Source organism: Plecotus auritus (genome assembly GCF_963455305.1).
Source record: "Plecotus auritus genome assembly, chromosome: 6".
Classification (NCBI taxonomy): Eukaryota; Metazoa; Chordata; class Mammalia; order Chiroptera; family Vespertilionidae; genus Plecotus; species Plecotus auritus.
Genome location: NC_137773.1, coordinates 36,451,907 through 36,465,909, shown reverse-complemented (window position 1 = coordinate 36,465,909; position 14,003 = coordinate 36,451,907). Strand labels below are relative to the sequence as shown.

General features: G+C 47.0%; 1 protein-coding gene across 3 annotated transcripts in view; it reads right to left on the bottom strand.

The window, feature by feature from the left end:
* FSTL4 (follistatin like 4) overlaps positions 1–14,003 on the bottom strand; it is a 332,505-nt gene that overhangs the window by 12,100 nt on the left and 306,402 nt on the right. Inside the window, exons 9-14 of one of the 3 annotated variants that reach the window (XM_080672857.1) lie at positions 13,387–13,548; positions 12,864–12,998; positions 11,920–11,946; positions 8,625–8,743; positions 6,603–6,752; positions 524–631 (exon numbers count right to left, since the gene is read on the bottom strand). In XM_080672857.1, the coding sequence (XP_080528983.1) occupies positions 524–631; positions 6,603–6,752; positions 8,625–8,743; positions 11,920–11,946; positions 12,864–12,998; positions 13,387–13,548 (701 nt within the window). The remainder of the gene's footprint in view (positions 1–523; positions 632–6,602; positions 6,753–8,624; positions 8,744–11,919; positions 11,947–12,863; positions 12,999–13,386; positions 13,549–14,003) is intronic. The other 2 variants (XM_080672858.1, XM_080672859.1) reach the window with 2 other exon arrangements.

Below are 14,003 nucleotides of genomic sequence, written 5' to 3'. Positions count from 1 at the left end.
GGGCTGCAGAGCCTGCTGCGGGGGTTGGACCATGGGCAGATGACCTAACTTTTCTGTGCCCTCCCACACTGGAGGCACCCCGCAAACACACTTCGGTTTATGGACATAATTGCTGCTGCTTCCTTTCCCGCCCCTTCCTTCTTGGCCAGCATCTAGTGCTTGCTTTGACACTAAATCTCTAGCCCAAGGTGAAGAGAGCCTGTCCTCTAGTCTTCATGCTGTTTGACCCCAGGAGATCCTGGCTCAGGAGGGACGGGTGTTGGGGGGCCTGGGAGCCACATTCTGATTGTCATACCATGAGAATCCTACCTATTCTGAGTATTACTGTCTTTCACTGAAGGCCTTGCTGAAGACTCCCTGTCAATTGCCTGTGAGGAGTGTCTGAGGCTGTTTCCTACCCTCTCCTTAAGCCCTTATGCACATATTTTGGATAAATGGGATTAGTCACTAGGGAAGTGGGAGACAAACAGGGAGAGAGGCTTTTCCTGTGGGGTAGGGGTTAGACTCCACATGTTCAACATACCTGGAGGCTTGGCTGGGACTTGTGCACATCTCCCCAGCTCAGGACCCACACTTGGTCATGTGACTTGTCATAGGACAGCTTGGCCGGCAGAGGGTCCACACCTATGGACTTGAACAACAACAAAAAAGACAAGTTGGTCACGGTTGTCGTAGGGGCTGATACAGTGGTTGTTTCTGGGTGTCGTGCACGTGGCTATTGCTCTTGGGTAAGTGGCAGGCAGCCAAGTGCAGAAGCCTGCCTTCTGGGTTTGTTGTCTTCAGAGGCATAAAATTAGTGGTCAATTTCTCCCTTTTAAAAACTTGTGTGTTTTACTTAAAGGAGAGATCCAGAGCATCTTAACAAAAGCCTAAACACAGAAGCTTTAAGTTATCCATTTGAGAGTCGGCCAAGGACCCTTCCATCACATCTCCTGGAAGCCTTTTGGGTCTCTTAGACCCTCAATGTCCTTCCCCAGGCTGCTCCATGGCCCAGATACTGGTGAGTGGGCCCCTTCTCCTGGGTCATCGGAGATCATCCTTTATCACCTTATCTTTCCACAGCCTCTGTCTTGCACATCCTTCAGCGGGAGCTGCTGGGACTCAAACCATAGCACCAGGCAGGTTATTTTTACTGCTGTAACTGATAGTCTGCTCTCCCCCGAGGATAGCGCTTCCCCTGTGGCCCAGGCAAATGGAGACTTTTCTCTCTTCTGCTTGTAATGTAGTTTTATAAGTTCTAAACCCTGTTCTATGATGATTCATTTTCAGTTCCTTCTTGGTTTCAATGATCTTTCCTTCTTCCACATCTCAGCCACCATAACTTATACCTTGTCAATATAATTTCTGAAATTTCAATTTCAACTAACCAGATTCTAGCTTTTCAGATTTTAGAAGAGAAAACCCCATTGGTCAAAACTTCTAAAGAACTGTCTGTGGAGCCCCTGAATCCACTTTTCCTTTCCTCATTCCCACCAAATGTCTGTCTTCATCACTTCACTGACAGTTTCTAGTCCTTCATGTCTGATTCAGAGGGTCATCATTTAAAAAAAAATTCTCACCCGCAGAGATGTTTATTGATTTTAGAGAGGAAGAGAAATTGATGTGAGAAACATCAATTGGTTGCCACCTGTATGTACCCCAACTGGGGATTGAACCTGCAACCTTTTTGGGGTACACAGGATGACACCCCAACCAACTGAGCCACCTGGCCAGGGCTCAGAGGGTCATCTTTGTGATCCTCCTCTTACTTGACATTTCAGCAAGATTCCACATGGTTAATTATTTCCTTTTGGAAACATTTTCTTCACTCAGCCTCCCACCTCCATAACTTTTATCTTCCTCATCCTGACTTCTGAACGTTGGCATGTCCCAGGCCTTCAGCTTCGACCTTCTCTTGTCTACATCCTGGCCCTGGATGAGCTCACCCAGTCCATGGCTGCAACTAACCTACTGCACTCTGAGGACGTTAGAGTTCACTCCTCTGTCGATGAGCTCAACTTAACATTTACAAAACCAAACTCTTTGATTTTTTTTACCTGCTGAAATATATATTTTTTTCTCCATTCATCACCATCTTTGAAGTCTCGTTTTACTTTCTTGATCTAATTAAAACCTCCTGTTCTCTGAAGCCCCAAGGCTCTTACTGCTTTTCTACACTTCACATTCCTCAGGTCCTTTGTCCATGTCTATAGCTACTCCTCCTGTTACTCCCAGCTTCCTGGCTACTCTTTTCACTTACCAAAAGCTTTGATATCTGCCACTGTCTTCCTCTACCCAGAGCTTCTTAACACACCAGCAATGATACCACCTTGACACCATCTCTAGATTCTTGTATACTCTCTCTCTTTTAAAAATACCTCCTGACTACACATACCTCTTCCAGATATTGTCTGCCCTCTTCACAGCAAAACCTCCCTAAGGTTTGGACTGCAACCATTATCTCTTCTTTCTGCTTAACCTTTCTCATCATATTTCATATTCTCATTTGAGCTGTTGTAGAGCAAAAGTGTAAGATTTTTGGCTTATCTCTTCAAATTCAGAACAGACTTGCCCACAGTCTCAAGATGCCGAGGAACAAAGGGAAAAGGTCCTGAAGAACACATTAGGCCTAGGAGTGAAGCTTTACAAAAACTTCAACTCAGCTTTGATTCAACTTAGTACTTGGTAAGATTAAAAGATTCATTCTCTATTATTTCTGCCTAAAAAGGAAATGGTAAACTTTCTTTGGTGGATGAGAGCCATCTAAAGTCTCTAAAATATTTTATATGGAATGTTGTTGTTTTTAAATAGGTTTTAAAAAATCCATATTAGACACAGAAGATAGAATTAGTGAACTGAAAGGTTGATAGAACATATCTAAATTGAAGCACAAAGAGCCAAAAAAGGATGGAAAATGAGAGTGAAAAAGATAAGTGAGATACAATGGAAAGGTCTAATTTTTTTAAAACATTTCCAAGAGAAGAGGCAAGAGAGAATGAGAGAGCATACTATTTGAAGAAATATAGCAATCCATACATTCAAGAACCCCTAAAAACCCCAAATCAAAATAAATACAAAGAACACATTAGCTGCCACATCTTAGTAAAACTGCTAAAGACCAAAGAGAAAATCGGAAAATTAGTTAAAAAAGTGATATTACCTTCAAAAGATTGACAGTTGACCTATTAACAAAAAGAATGGGAAGATAATGGAGAAGCATCTTAAAATGCTGAAAATACATAATTGCTAATAATGTAGAATTATATATCCAGTGAAAATATACTTTAACATTATTTGTCCTTTATTTATTTTTATTTTCAAACAACCCAAAACTCCGAGACTCTGTTGCCAGCAGTCCTGCACCAAAAGAACCATTAAAGAACATTTTCAGGCAGAATGAAAATGATCCCAGACCTAACTATATACTTCAGAGGAATAAAGAGCAATGGAAAAGGTAAATATGTGGGTGAATATAAATGACTATCAACTGTACAAAATAATAATAGGCATTTCTTCAGGGGTTAAATTATATGTAGAGTTAAAATTCATTCCTACAATAATGCAAAAGATTGGAGGGAGGGTTAAATTAAAAGAGTTAGTTGTTCTAAAGTTCTGTCACTAATGGGGAAGTGAAGTAATTTGTATGAAACTGTATTGAGGTAAGGATGCATGTTGTAATCTCAATGGTGGTAATAATAATATAAAAGAATGAATTGTCAACAAGCTAACAGAGGGAAAACGGAATAATAAAAGTGTTTGACTAATTCAAAAAGGAGAGAAAAGCAACATAAACAGGTCAAATTAAAAAACATTATGATTCTAGATAATACTATATAAATTAATTATATTAAACATAAATGGATCAAATATTCCAAATTAAAGACGAAGATGATTAAACTAGATAAAAGCCTAAAGACTTTATAAAAGACCATCTTAAATACCTGGACATAGAAAGGTTGAAAGTAAAAGGATAGGAAATTACACCATGATAACACTAATCACAATAAATCTGATTTAGCTATACTCAGACTAAAATAGACTTTCAGGCAAGCATCATCATCATAAATAGAGGAATATTTTATAAGAATAAAGGAGTCTTCCCCCCCCAGGAAGTATTATAATTTTAAAGCAGAAATGGATAGAACTACAATCATGGTGGGAAATTTCAACATACCTCTCAGCAGCTGTTAGGCTAAGTGGACAAAAAAAAAAAAAAAATCTCCAGGTATTTCAAATTATTCAGAATATGTTCTCTGGCCAGGGAAATCAATAGCCGCCTATTGTATTTGCCAGGAAAAACCACTAACTTGGTTATATCCAACTTTCTCCATACAGTAAGTCTGTACCAGGGCAGCTAAACATTGCTGGGAAAAAAGATACAGCCTTGCTCATTGACCTCACTTTAAATTTACATCCACAATCCTTATGTGGGCCTTCACGATTACCCAGAAGCCCTATCACATTTCCTGGGTAAATTCAATCTCACATGCAACTTTCACCTCTCCGCCAGCCTCTGTGGTAATTTGTCTTAGCCCCTGAGAAAATTAAAGCAACCAGAAGAGAAGGTCATCCCATTACCAGCCCCTGTACCAGGTGTTTGCATCGGTACCTGTGTACATTCTTTCCTCTGAGGCTAGCATCTCTGCTTGCATGCCCTGGATTTCACTGGTCCCTGCTTAATTCCATGAGGCAGAAGAATTCGGGGAAACAGCTCTCCCCATCAGCATATCAATGCTATAATGTCACCTATGCTAAAAATAAAGTTCCTTCCATATTCTCTTCCTGCTACTGCCTCATCTGTCTACCTGTACTCACCTTTACAGCAAACCTCCACAAAATGGTTGCCTATAGTCATCATTTCCACTTCCTTACCATTCTAACTTGGATCTGCTCCCTCAGGCTTGCACTACACCATCCTCTCTGTTCCTGCCTGCCCAGGTGATCCACATGGTACCAAATTCAGTGGTCAGTTTTCATAACATGCAAATGCTCTCTGCAACGTTTGATACCACTGACCACTAGCTCTCCCTTAAAACATTTTTCTGGGCTTCTGGAATACCCCATCTCTAATTTTCTTTGTTCCGTTCAGTTACTCCTTTGGGTCTTCTTGTTGGCTTTTTCTCTCCTTTGTGATCTTTAAGTGTTGGAGTGCTCCAACCTGTACCTCTGCTCTGTCTATACTACCCTTAGTGACTTCTCATCCAGTTCTCTGGATTAAATATGGTTCATATGGTGATGATACCCTCATTGATATCTCCAGCGTAGACCTCTCCTTTGACTCCAGACCTGTTTATCTGTTTACTTGATATATATATCACCTGAAACTGAACAGAGCCAAAACCTATTTCCTAATTTTCTCCCCTAGCCTTGCTCAAAGTGTCTCTCATAGTACATCAGTAACATATTGCTGCAGTAACATTATCACAAACTTAGCAACACAATCTATTCTCTTACAGTTTCTGGAGGCCAGAAGTCTGAAATTAATTTCATTGGGGTGAACCAACATGTCTCTGTAAGGCAGTGCTCCCTCTAGAGGTTCTAGGGGAGAATGTATTTCCTTACTTTCCCAGCCTCATTCTTTGGCTCATGGCCCATTCTCCAATCTTTAAAGTCAGCTATATGCCATGCTACCCCAGTGCTCACACTGCCGCCTCCTTCTCTGCACAACTTATTCAAATTTATCCCTGCCTCTCTCTTATAAGGATACTTTTGCTTGCATTTAGGGATCACCCAGATAATCCAGGATAACTCCCCATTTTAAAATCCTTAATTCATTAATATCTGCTAAATTTCTTTTGCCATATGAGGTGACATTCACACATTCTGGGGATTAGGATGGGGGCATCCTGGGGACCATCATTCAGTCCACCACACATAGTAAATGGCATCTCCATTCTACAGTTGCTGAAGTTAAAGCAAGCAAACAAAAGCTTCTGCTCTCTCAAACCTTACATTCAACCCAGCAGAAAATCTTCAGGGCTCCCTGTTTAAACTACATCCCGAATCGGACCACTTCTCACCACCTCCACTGTTGTCATCTCTTGCCTGGTTCCTTTCAGTGACCACACCCCTTCTCTCTCCTCCAGGCCTTTCTTAATACAGTAGCCAGACTGAGTCACTCCCCTGACTGCAATCCTTCAGTGGCTTTCCATCCCACTGTTTCTGCCTCATTAGCCTTTGTTCACCTGGGACTTCCCGGCACCCACTCTCCCCCTTATCGCTGGCCTTCCCTCTGTTCCCAGGATCGGAATCCCACTTGGCATTTAGATCTCAGATTCTGTTCCTCTCCAGAGCCAATTTAAAATCATCTTCCAGTTCCTCTATCACATTTCACCTCTAGTAACATAGCACTCACTATTTAAAACTCGCTAACATTCTGATTTATGGTCTGTTTCCCCAACTACGATATAAGATCTAGAACTTCCTTGCTCACTTTTGGCTGTTTTCCAAGCACCTAGAACAGTGCATGGCACCTGCTAGGCAGTCAAGACTTGCTGAAACACCACACACGAACCTCCTTTGCTTTCCCCCTCCGGCTGACCGCCCCCTCACAGTAGCCGGAGAGGGTGCAGAAAGCAAAGACGACTTTGGCAGGCTGGCCCCACTCCCTTAGACAGGTGTACCTGTAGGACTTTCTGGGCTTGAACGTCGACCACGAGGACTCTGTTCAGTGCCGGTTGGGCCACGTAGATGTACCTGTGCCTGACGTTCACTGCCGATGCCCACTGGCATGGCCGGGTGGTGTCTCCTTCCCCTTGAGGACAGATTTCTTCCTGTGAAGGAGACAGGCTACCATGTATACTTCTTCCCTGCCCCCCACCCCCCTGACCTCTCGGGATTCCCTCTCCCCTGTCTCTCCTTGGTCCCTTTCTTGCCACACAGAATCCTTTGGATTCACAGAACATGGCACACAACCTTCCCACCTCACCAATTTCCCCTCCTCCCACTGCTTCTGAGGCTGTACCTCCCCCTGCAGCCTCTTAATCAGCAGCTTCCAGGGCCATAGTCTTCCACTCTTTTGTGCTACTTTCTCTTTGTCCTCATTGCCATTATTTTAAAAATGTCTCTTAATGGCCAGACTTCTGAAAGAATTCCCTACACTTTTCTGCCTCCTCACCTCTCATATGCTCCTTAACGCTCTGCTGTAGAACTCACCACAAAGCTGGGAGTGTTCTCACCAAGGTCAATGTTGACTCCTCAGTTGTAAATTAATCCCTGGCCATAATTTTATTTGAACTTGGGGCATCATCTAACTACTCCTTGGTTCTTCTTCCTCCATTCCACTCCAGTAGCTGGGCCTTTTCTGTTGCTGGAGGCTTCAGAGTTCACCCTGAATAACTTTTCTTCTCTAATCTCACCCAAACCTATGGCCTTAGCTACAGTCTATGCCTACAACTCCCAAATTTACGTCTTTAGCTCAGGCCTCTTCCCTGAATGCCAGACTTATATAGCCAACTATTTAGCTTGACTTGATTGTTTAATGAACATCTCAGACATATAAATACAAAATCAACTCTCAATTTTACCATCAGCCCTGCTCATTCCATAAAAAAACAACAATGACATCTCCATTGCTTTACTTACTTGGACCAAAAACTTTGAGGCCGCCCTAGCTGGTTTAGCTCAGTAGTTAGAGCGTTGGCCCAAGGACTGAAGGGTCAGGGGTTCAATTCCGGTCAAGGGCACGTCCCTCGGTTGCAGCCTGTGGCCTTACCAATTAAACATGCTGCTTCCTGCTGAACAAAGTGGATGGACATCTAATCCAGCAGAGAGGCCGAGAGAAGATGCACCAACTTCCTCCTCACCCAGTAGAAAGAGGGTTGTTCCACTGTAACCCTCCCAGGGGGTGTTTGGCACTCCCCTCCTGCTAGCAAGACTCTGGCTTCCCCTGTGGTTTTACCTGTGACTAGCTCTGAGTCCTTGCAGTTCTCCCCTTTCCCACTGCCACTGGCTTCACCAGGACACCACCTTCCCACCTGGACAGTTACAATGACCTCTTCACTCCCTCTGTGCTCCTAGGCCAGCCCTTTGACCACTGCCCTCACCGAGGTCTTGCATGTGTTCCTGATCATGGCCACCCTTCGTCTCAAGTCCTTCCGGGGCTCCCAGAGCTTTAGGGTACTATTAGAACTCCTTAGCTTGGACCCTTCCCAATTTCAGGCTCTTCCCACACCCACGCTTCCCTCTAGGCACACAGAGTACTTTCCGTTCCCTGAACATGACATATTTTATCCTCTACTCTCCATGTTCATGACATTTGTTCCAGAAACCTGCCACCAACTCTGACTCACTCTTCAAAACTGAGCCCAGGGATCACGTGTCCCAGGGGCCTTCTCTCCTCAATTTCTAGTGCACCTTCCACATCCTCTAACAGCATCTACTGGGCAGCTGTGAACTTGGGGAGGCCAGGAACCCATTCATAGGCCTGGGCCTCCTCTCAGGCTTAATGCATGGACGTGGCTGCCTGATGAAGGAACGGGCATTTACATGCTCAACCTCGTGTTCCTTGAGCCTTGGGACAAATTTGGAACCACACCACGTATAGTAGGTGGAATTTAAGAATCAAATGGCACCCATGGTGAAAGACTGACTTTTAGGAATTTGTCCGTGTGTGATGCGGAAGTGCTCTGGGCGTGGGAACCTACATAGCTCATGAAGATCTTCTCAGAGGGTTTGAGGTGCCTCTGGATCTCACAGTCCACGGGGTGCAGGATGATAATGCCGTCATCGGAGAAGACATAGAACATGTTTCCCACACTGAGGCCTGGAAGGAGCAAACACAGCCATGGTTATGTCCCTCTAGAAGCTGCCGCCCCTCCCCCGCTCCCCGGTGGGGTCACATGCCATATCGGGCACACACAAAACTGCAGCTCGGGTGCATCGGGTGCAGGCACGCAGTGCAAGTCCTGGTGAAGGTGGGGCGAGGTGAGATGAGCAGGTGGTATGGGGAGCATGGGAGAAGGTGCCCCGAGGGCTGTCAATCAGAACAGCACACAGAGGGCTCTGCAGTCCCCAGGTGCCCTCCCAGACATGCACATCAGTCAACTAGAGCTGGCCACCAACACAGGTTTCCAATCAACAACAGCAGCAGCGTTGACATACATTTGACAGTTCCTGTTCTGAAAGGCAAAGCCTCCCTTGGTCGTTCGTTGTCCACTAAATTCAGAATGGATGAGATGGTTCCCCCAAAGCAAAGGCTCTTATTTTGAACATATTTAGGTGTAGCACCACTTCCTGGAATGTGGGGCCCTCAGAATGCTGTGGCAGGTGCTCCTCAGTCCAAACTGAGTCCCAGCCTGTCTGTGCCGGCAAACCCCTCCCTCAAGACTGCAGGCTCCACCTCTGCCCCTGCGGTGTCTCTGTGGCACTCGCGCCAGGTGATAGAGCCCACAGCTGATTGTGCCTGCCTGCCTGCCCCCACCCTGCCCAGGGCTCGGCCGTCTGGGAAGAAAAGGCCTTGGGGACCATCAGCTAGTGTAGCCTCCTTATTTTAAAGACAGAAAAACTGAGGTCCAAGGAGGCCACCTGCCTTTGTGCCACAGTTGGGGTTAGACCCTGAGCCCCTGCTCAGAGTGTCCCCTCACTCTGCTTCTCCATAAAAGGCCAACCTGGCACAGAGATGGGTAAGGTTGGAGTTCTTCCTCCTACTTTCTCCCCACTCTTTCATATATTTTGAAGGTAGAACAATAAAAAAGATTTCTATAAGTTCTAAAAAAATGAAATACATTAAATAAATATGCAGAGAACTCTTTCCTCGCATGCAGAGAGCACCAGTGCATTGATGTACAGCGCACAGAGGGCTCTGCAGGGAGCCAGGTTAGAGAGCCTGAGTCTCTGCTTAGGGTGCTGTGCATGGGTGGACCCCGCCCGAACTCTGAATGCCTCTTACGTGGGCCTCTGTAACTGCATGTCACACCCCCAGGGCCTCCTGCATTCTCTGGGTCCCTTTGCACTAACCTCACCTTGGAAAAACACCACCTCTTAAAAACTTGTCTGGCTACGTTTTTAGTGCGTTAGAAACAAGTCAGGCAAATACTAGGAATCACCATCCCGTTTGCTTCCAATGACTCTGCAGGCAGTTTTCGGGGCGTCAGGCCCATGTTGACGGCACCAGTGCCTGTGGCTCCCAGTGAGGCCAGAGGTCCCTGAGTCCATGAAGCAGCCTCGACTACTTCTGGTTCTGTGCTGAGAAGGGCTCTAGGCAAGAGGTTCCTACCATGACCAACAGCCTGACCCCGCCTCTCAAAGCGGGCATTGACCAGGAGTATCTGCCTGGCTGCTGAGGGGAGCCTGGGTGCTGGGCAGCCTGCCCCTGAGAGCAGACAAGCCATGAGTGCCGGGTCTCAGCCCCCAGCAGGACCTCTGCTTCTGTACCCTCTCTCACCTGGCAAACTTCTCACTAACACCTAGGGGTCTGAGGGGGTCAAAGCCCTTGCTCAACAGCAGACCCCAGGAACAGCCTCCTGGGGCTTCTCAGAAAACTGATGGTTGGAAGGACCAACGTAAGATTGAAGGCTTAACAGAATCTCCATGGGGTCTGCAGCTGTAGCTACGTTTCAGGCTGGGCACAGTGCCTTGCTCACAGTTGGCAGTGGGACATGAGACTAAACAAATACTCAACAATCGACTTCACAGGAGACCCAGCCTCATGATCAAGGCACCCCCCCCCCCCCCCCCCACACACACACACACAAGCTTCTGTCTGGGCTTAGCTTCTACTAAGGGAGCACCAAGGAGCTTTCCTTGCTTTTGTGTGCTCTCATCATCTCATTTCTCCAGGGGAGACTTGAGAGCACCCTGTGGTCGGGCAGCTTGCCTCTCTGTTTTGGCCTCTGCATTTCCCCTATCTCTAGGCCTTGAGTCTTAGCGGTGAAGGGTACCAGCGGCCGGCTGCCCAGGCATGATGGGAAGTGCTTGCTGCCGGGTTGTCCGATATTAGTGCAGCACCTGCCAGCCCTTGGGCAGCGTGGGTCTTAAGTGGGCCTCCCTAGCTGGACTTCACACCCCTAGTGCCCCCTGAATCCTCTGGGTCCCTTTGCAGTGACCTCCTTAGAAAAACACCACCTCGCCCTAATCAGTTTGGCTCAGTGGGTAGAGCGTCGACCTGCGGACTCAAGGGTCCCAGGTTTGATTCCGGTCAAGGGCATGCACCTTGGTTGTGGGCACATCCCCAGTAGGGGGTGTGCAGGAGGCAGCTGATTGATGTTTCTCTCTCATCGATGTTTCTAACTCTCTCTCCGTCTCCCTTCCTCTCTGTAAAAAATCAATAAAATATATTAAAAAAGAAAAGAAAAGAAAACCACCATCTCTGAAAGACGCAGAGCAAAAGCTCTTTGCGTGCCTCATAGCTAGGAGCTAGGGTCAGGCAGCATCCAGAGTCAACTGTCTGCTATTTTTTGAACCATAAGAAATTGTCCATATTAGGCCAGTTTTGATGTATAAAAATGCAATTTTGTATGGCCCGCTCTAATGTTTAAAGATTGTTTGCTAAGGCAAAATTTAAAAGTCTATTCATTTAAAAATATACATGTAAACAAATATATATTTACAGAAATCACCATAGCTTTCTCCTTCAGCATTTCCTCAGAGTATATACTAAACCCCATCACCAATTCCAGCCGCTGGAGAAAAGTTCAAGGCCTGGATCTGATCAGGAGCCCCTGCTGAGTGGGCCCCTCCAGTGGAGGTTTTAATGAGCTTGAAATGGAAACTTTCCATTTCTAAATTCTAATGCATTGGTGACCAGTAAAGACACTAGGAGGTTTGAAATCTGCTTCTCAGGGTGCACCACTTGAGTTTGACTTGGACCTCCCTGCTCCGGTCTGATTTGGCACGTGAACCCCGCTTGTAGGACTGTTTGGCGCTCATGGAAAGATGGCCTGTTTTGGAACTACAGACACACGTGGCCACAGACACAACACAGAACGAGTGAGCTGGTACCTTCCTCGTGCCAGAGAATGTTTGCAACTGCAGCAGCGGAGAATTGGGAGAGCGGGAGCCGGTGGAGGGGAGGAAAAGAAGAAGAAAGCAGAGTGAGAACCTTCTTCACAGTGTCAGTTCAAGAACATATGCCATCGAGTGCACAGAATGGCAGGCACCACTGCCTGCCCACGGAGGGACTGTGCACATGGACAAATGCCTCCGGGTCTCAGGACCCTTTCAATTCTGAATGAATCCTTGACATCAGGTCCCAGGATCCCAGAAGCTAATGGGGTTTTCTACTTCCCAAGATGACAAAGAGGGAGCTACATCTCTCTCAGACGTGCAGGATTACTTCCAGGAGAGCTCTGACTTTCAACTAGGATCCTCCTTATCTGAAACACTTCTGATGACCTCCCTTGCTGGGAAAGACTCAGCTTGGAGCCTGTGACTGAGGGAATGAGACCATGGCCAGCACCCATGTCCTTGAAATCACAGCAGCAGACCCACATGGGGAGTGGTGGCCACAAGGGAGAGCACCCTTAGCACCCAGTTGAGCGGCATCCCCGGATAAAGGCCGGTATGCACAGCCAGTCCCTGGGCCACATGGGACAGCAGCCCCTGGTGGGTGGATAGTAGGGGGCATTTTGTAGATGAGGGCAGAGGTTCCAGGGCAGGTAGGAAGCAGAACTGGGGTCAGGATATGTGAGCTTCCTTATGGTCCTGGCTCTGTCTGCTGTCCAGAGAGTTCCTCTATGTTTCTAGAGTCATCCAGGTTGCCAGGGAAGGTGTGCTCCCCTCTGGGCACCCTCTGTCCGCAGGTTTGAGCACAGATGGATATGGGTGTTACTCTGTCTTCAGGGGCTCATGGTTGACAGCTTTGGCCCTGGTCAGTTACTTCCCTCCCTGACATCCCGCACATCCCACCAGCTCAGTGAAGAGCTCAAAGGCAAGCGTGGACTCACGGGTCTTTCTAGCTGAGTCTTCAATGAAGAGTGAGGAGATATCTTCGTCCACGCCCACTTCATTTTTGGCAATGCAGGTGTACGCCCCCGTGTCTTCATACCGGACGCTGCCGATGTGGAGTTCGCTCCCATTGGCTGCAGAAAGGACAGTGCTCAGCGTGGCCCGCTCAGCCGGGACTCCACTTCCACCCTCCCCATTCTCCTCACAGAACTATGGACAGTGTTGGCATTAACAACACGGAGCCCCCCCAACAGGGCTGAGGGTAGCCAACATCCCGGACATTCACCCACAAAGGGCCAGAACACCTGAATGAACTGAGGGTGACCTGGGACCTGACTGACAGCCTCTCATCACTGCCCTCAGAAAGAGTGTGGGAGCCCAGAGAGTAGAGCAGTCCGGGGCGACATCTGTTCACTCCAACATATCTGACTTAGAAACAACTCAAGCCTCTCATTTCCATCCTGGGGATAGTGTCAGCTTGAACTTGGTGGGAATAGCACAGACATTGAGGGCGGTTCTTACCCAAAAGGGAGAGCTGTTTAGACATCTGGGCTGAGACATCCATGCCATTTTTCAGCCAAGTGATTCTGGGCATAGGAATGCCCTCTGCGTGGCATCTCAGACTGGCCGCCACCCCCGGCTCCTGTGCCTGTGTCTCCGGGTAGACACGGATGACTGGTGGCACTGTGGGTGAGAATCAGTGCCGGTAAGAGAAGGCCCTCACCTGGCCTCGGGCCTGGGGTCCAGCCCCGAAACCCTGCTCCAGGGAGGTGAGCTGAGAGGCAACTCCGCACTTCCCTTTGTAAGCAGCTTACAATCATCCTATTCAGCAACTCAAGCCCTAAGAGAAAGCTATAAAACGGATTGCAGGCAACAAACACGTCAGGCTTCCTACCCTGTAATTCATGGCTTTCATCATTATTCTAAATATGGCCAGAAAGACACCCAAATATTTAATGTGGTTTAGCTGCTACATGTGAAGAGCAATAGCCACTGACATTTATTTCTGAATGAATAAAATTCAGATATATTATTTCTGTTATCAGAAAGCCATTGGACAGAGGCTTATTTCTTGCAGGAAGTGCTTCACAAAGCACTTATGAGCGCTGACTGGCAGGGCTACTCATTATATCCCTGCT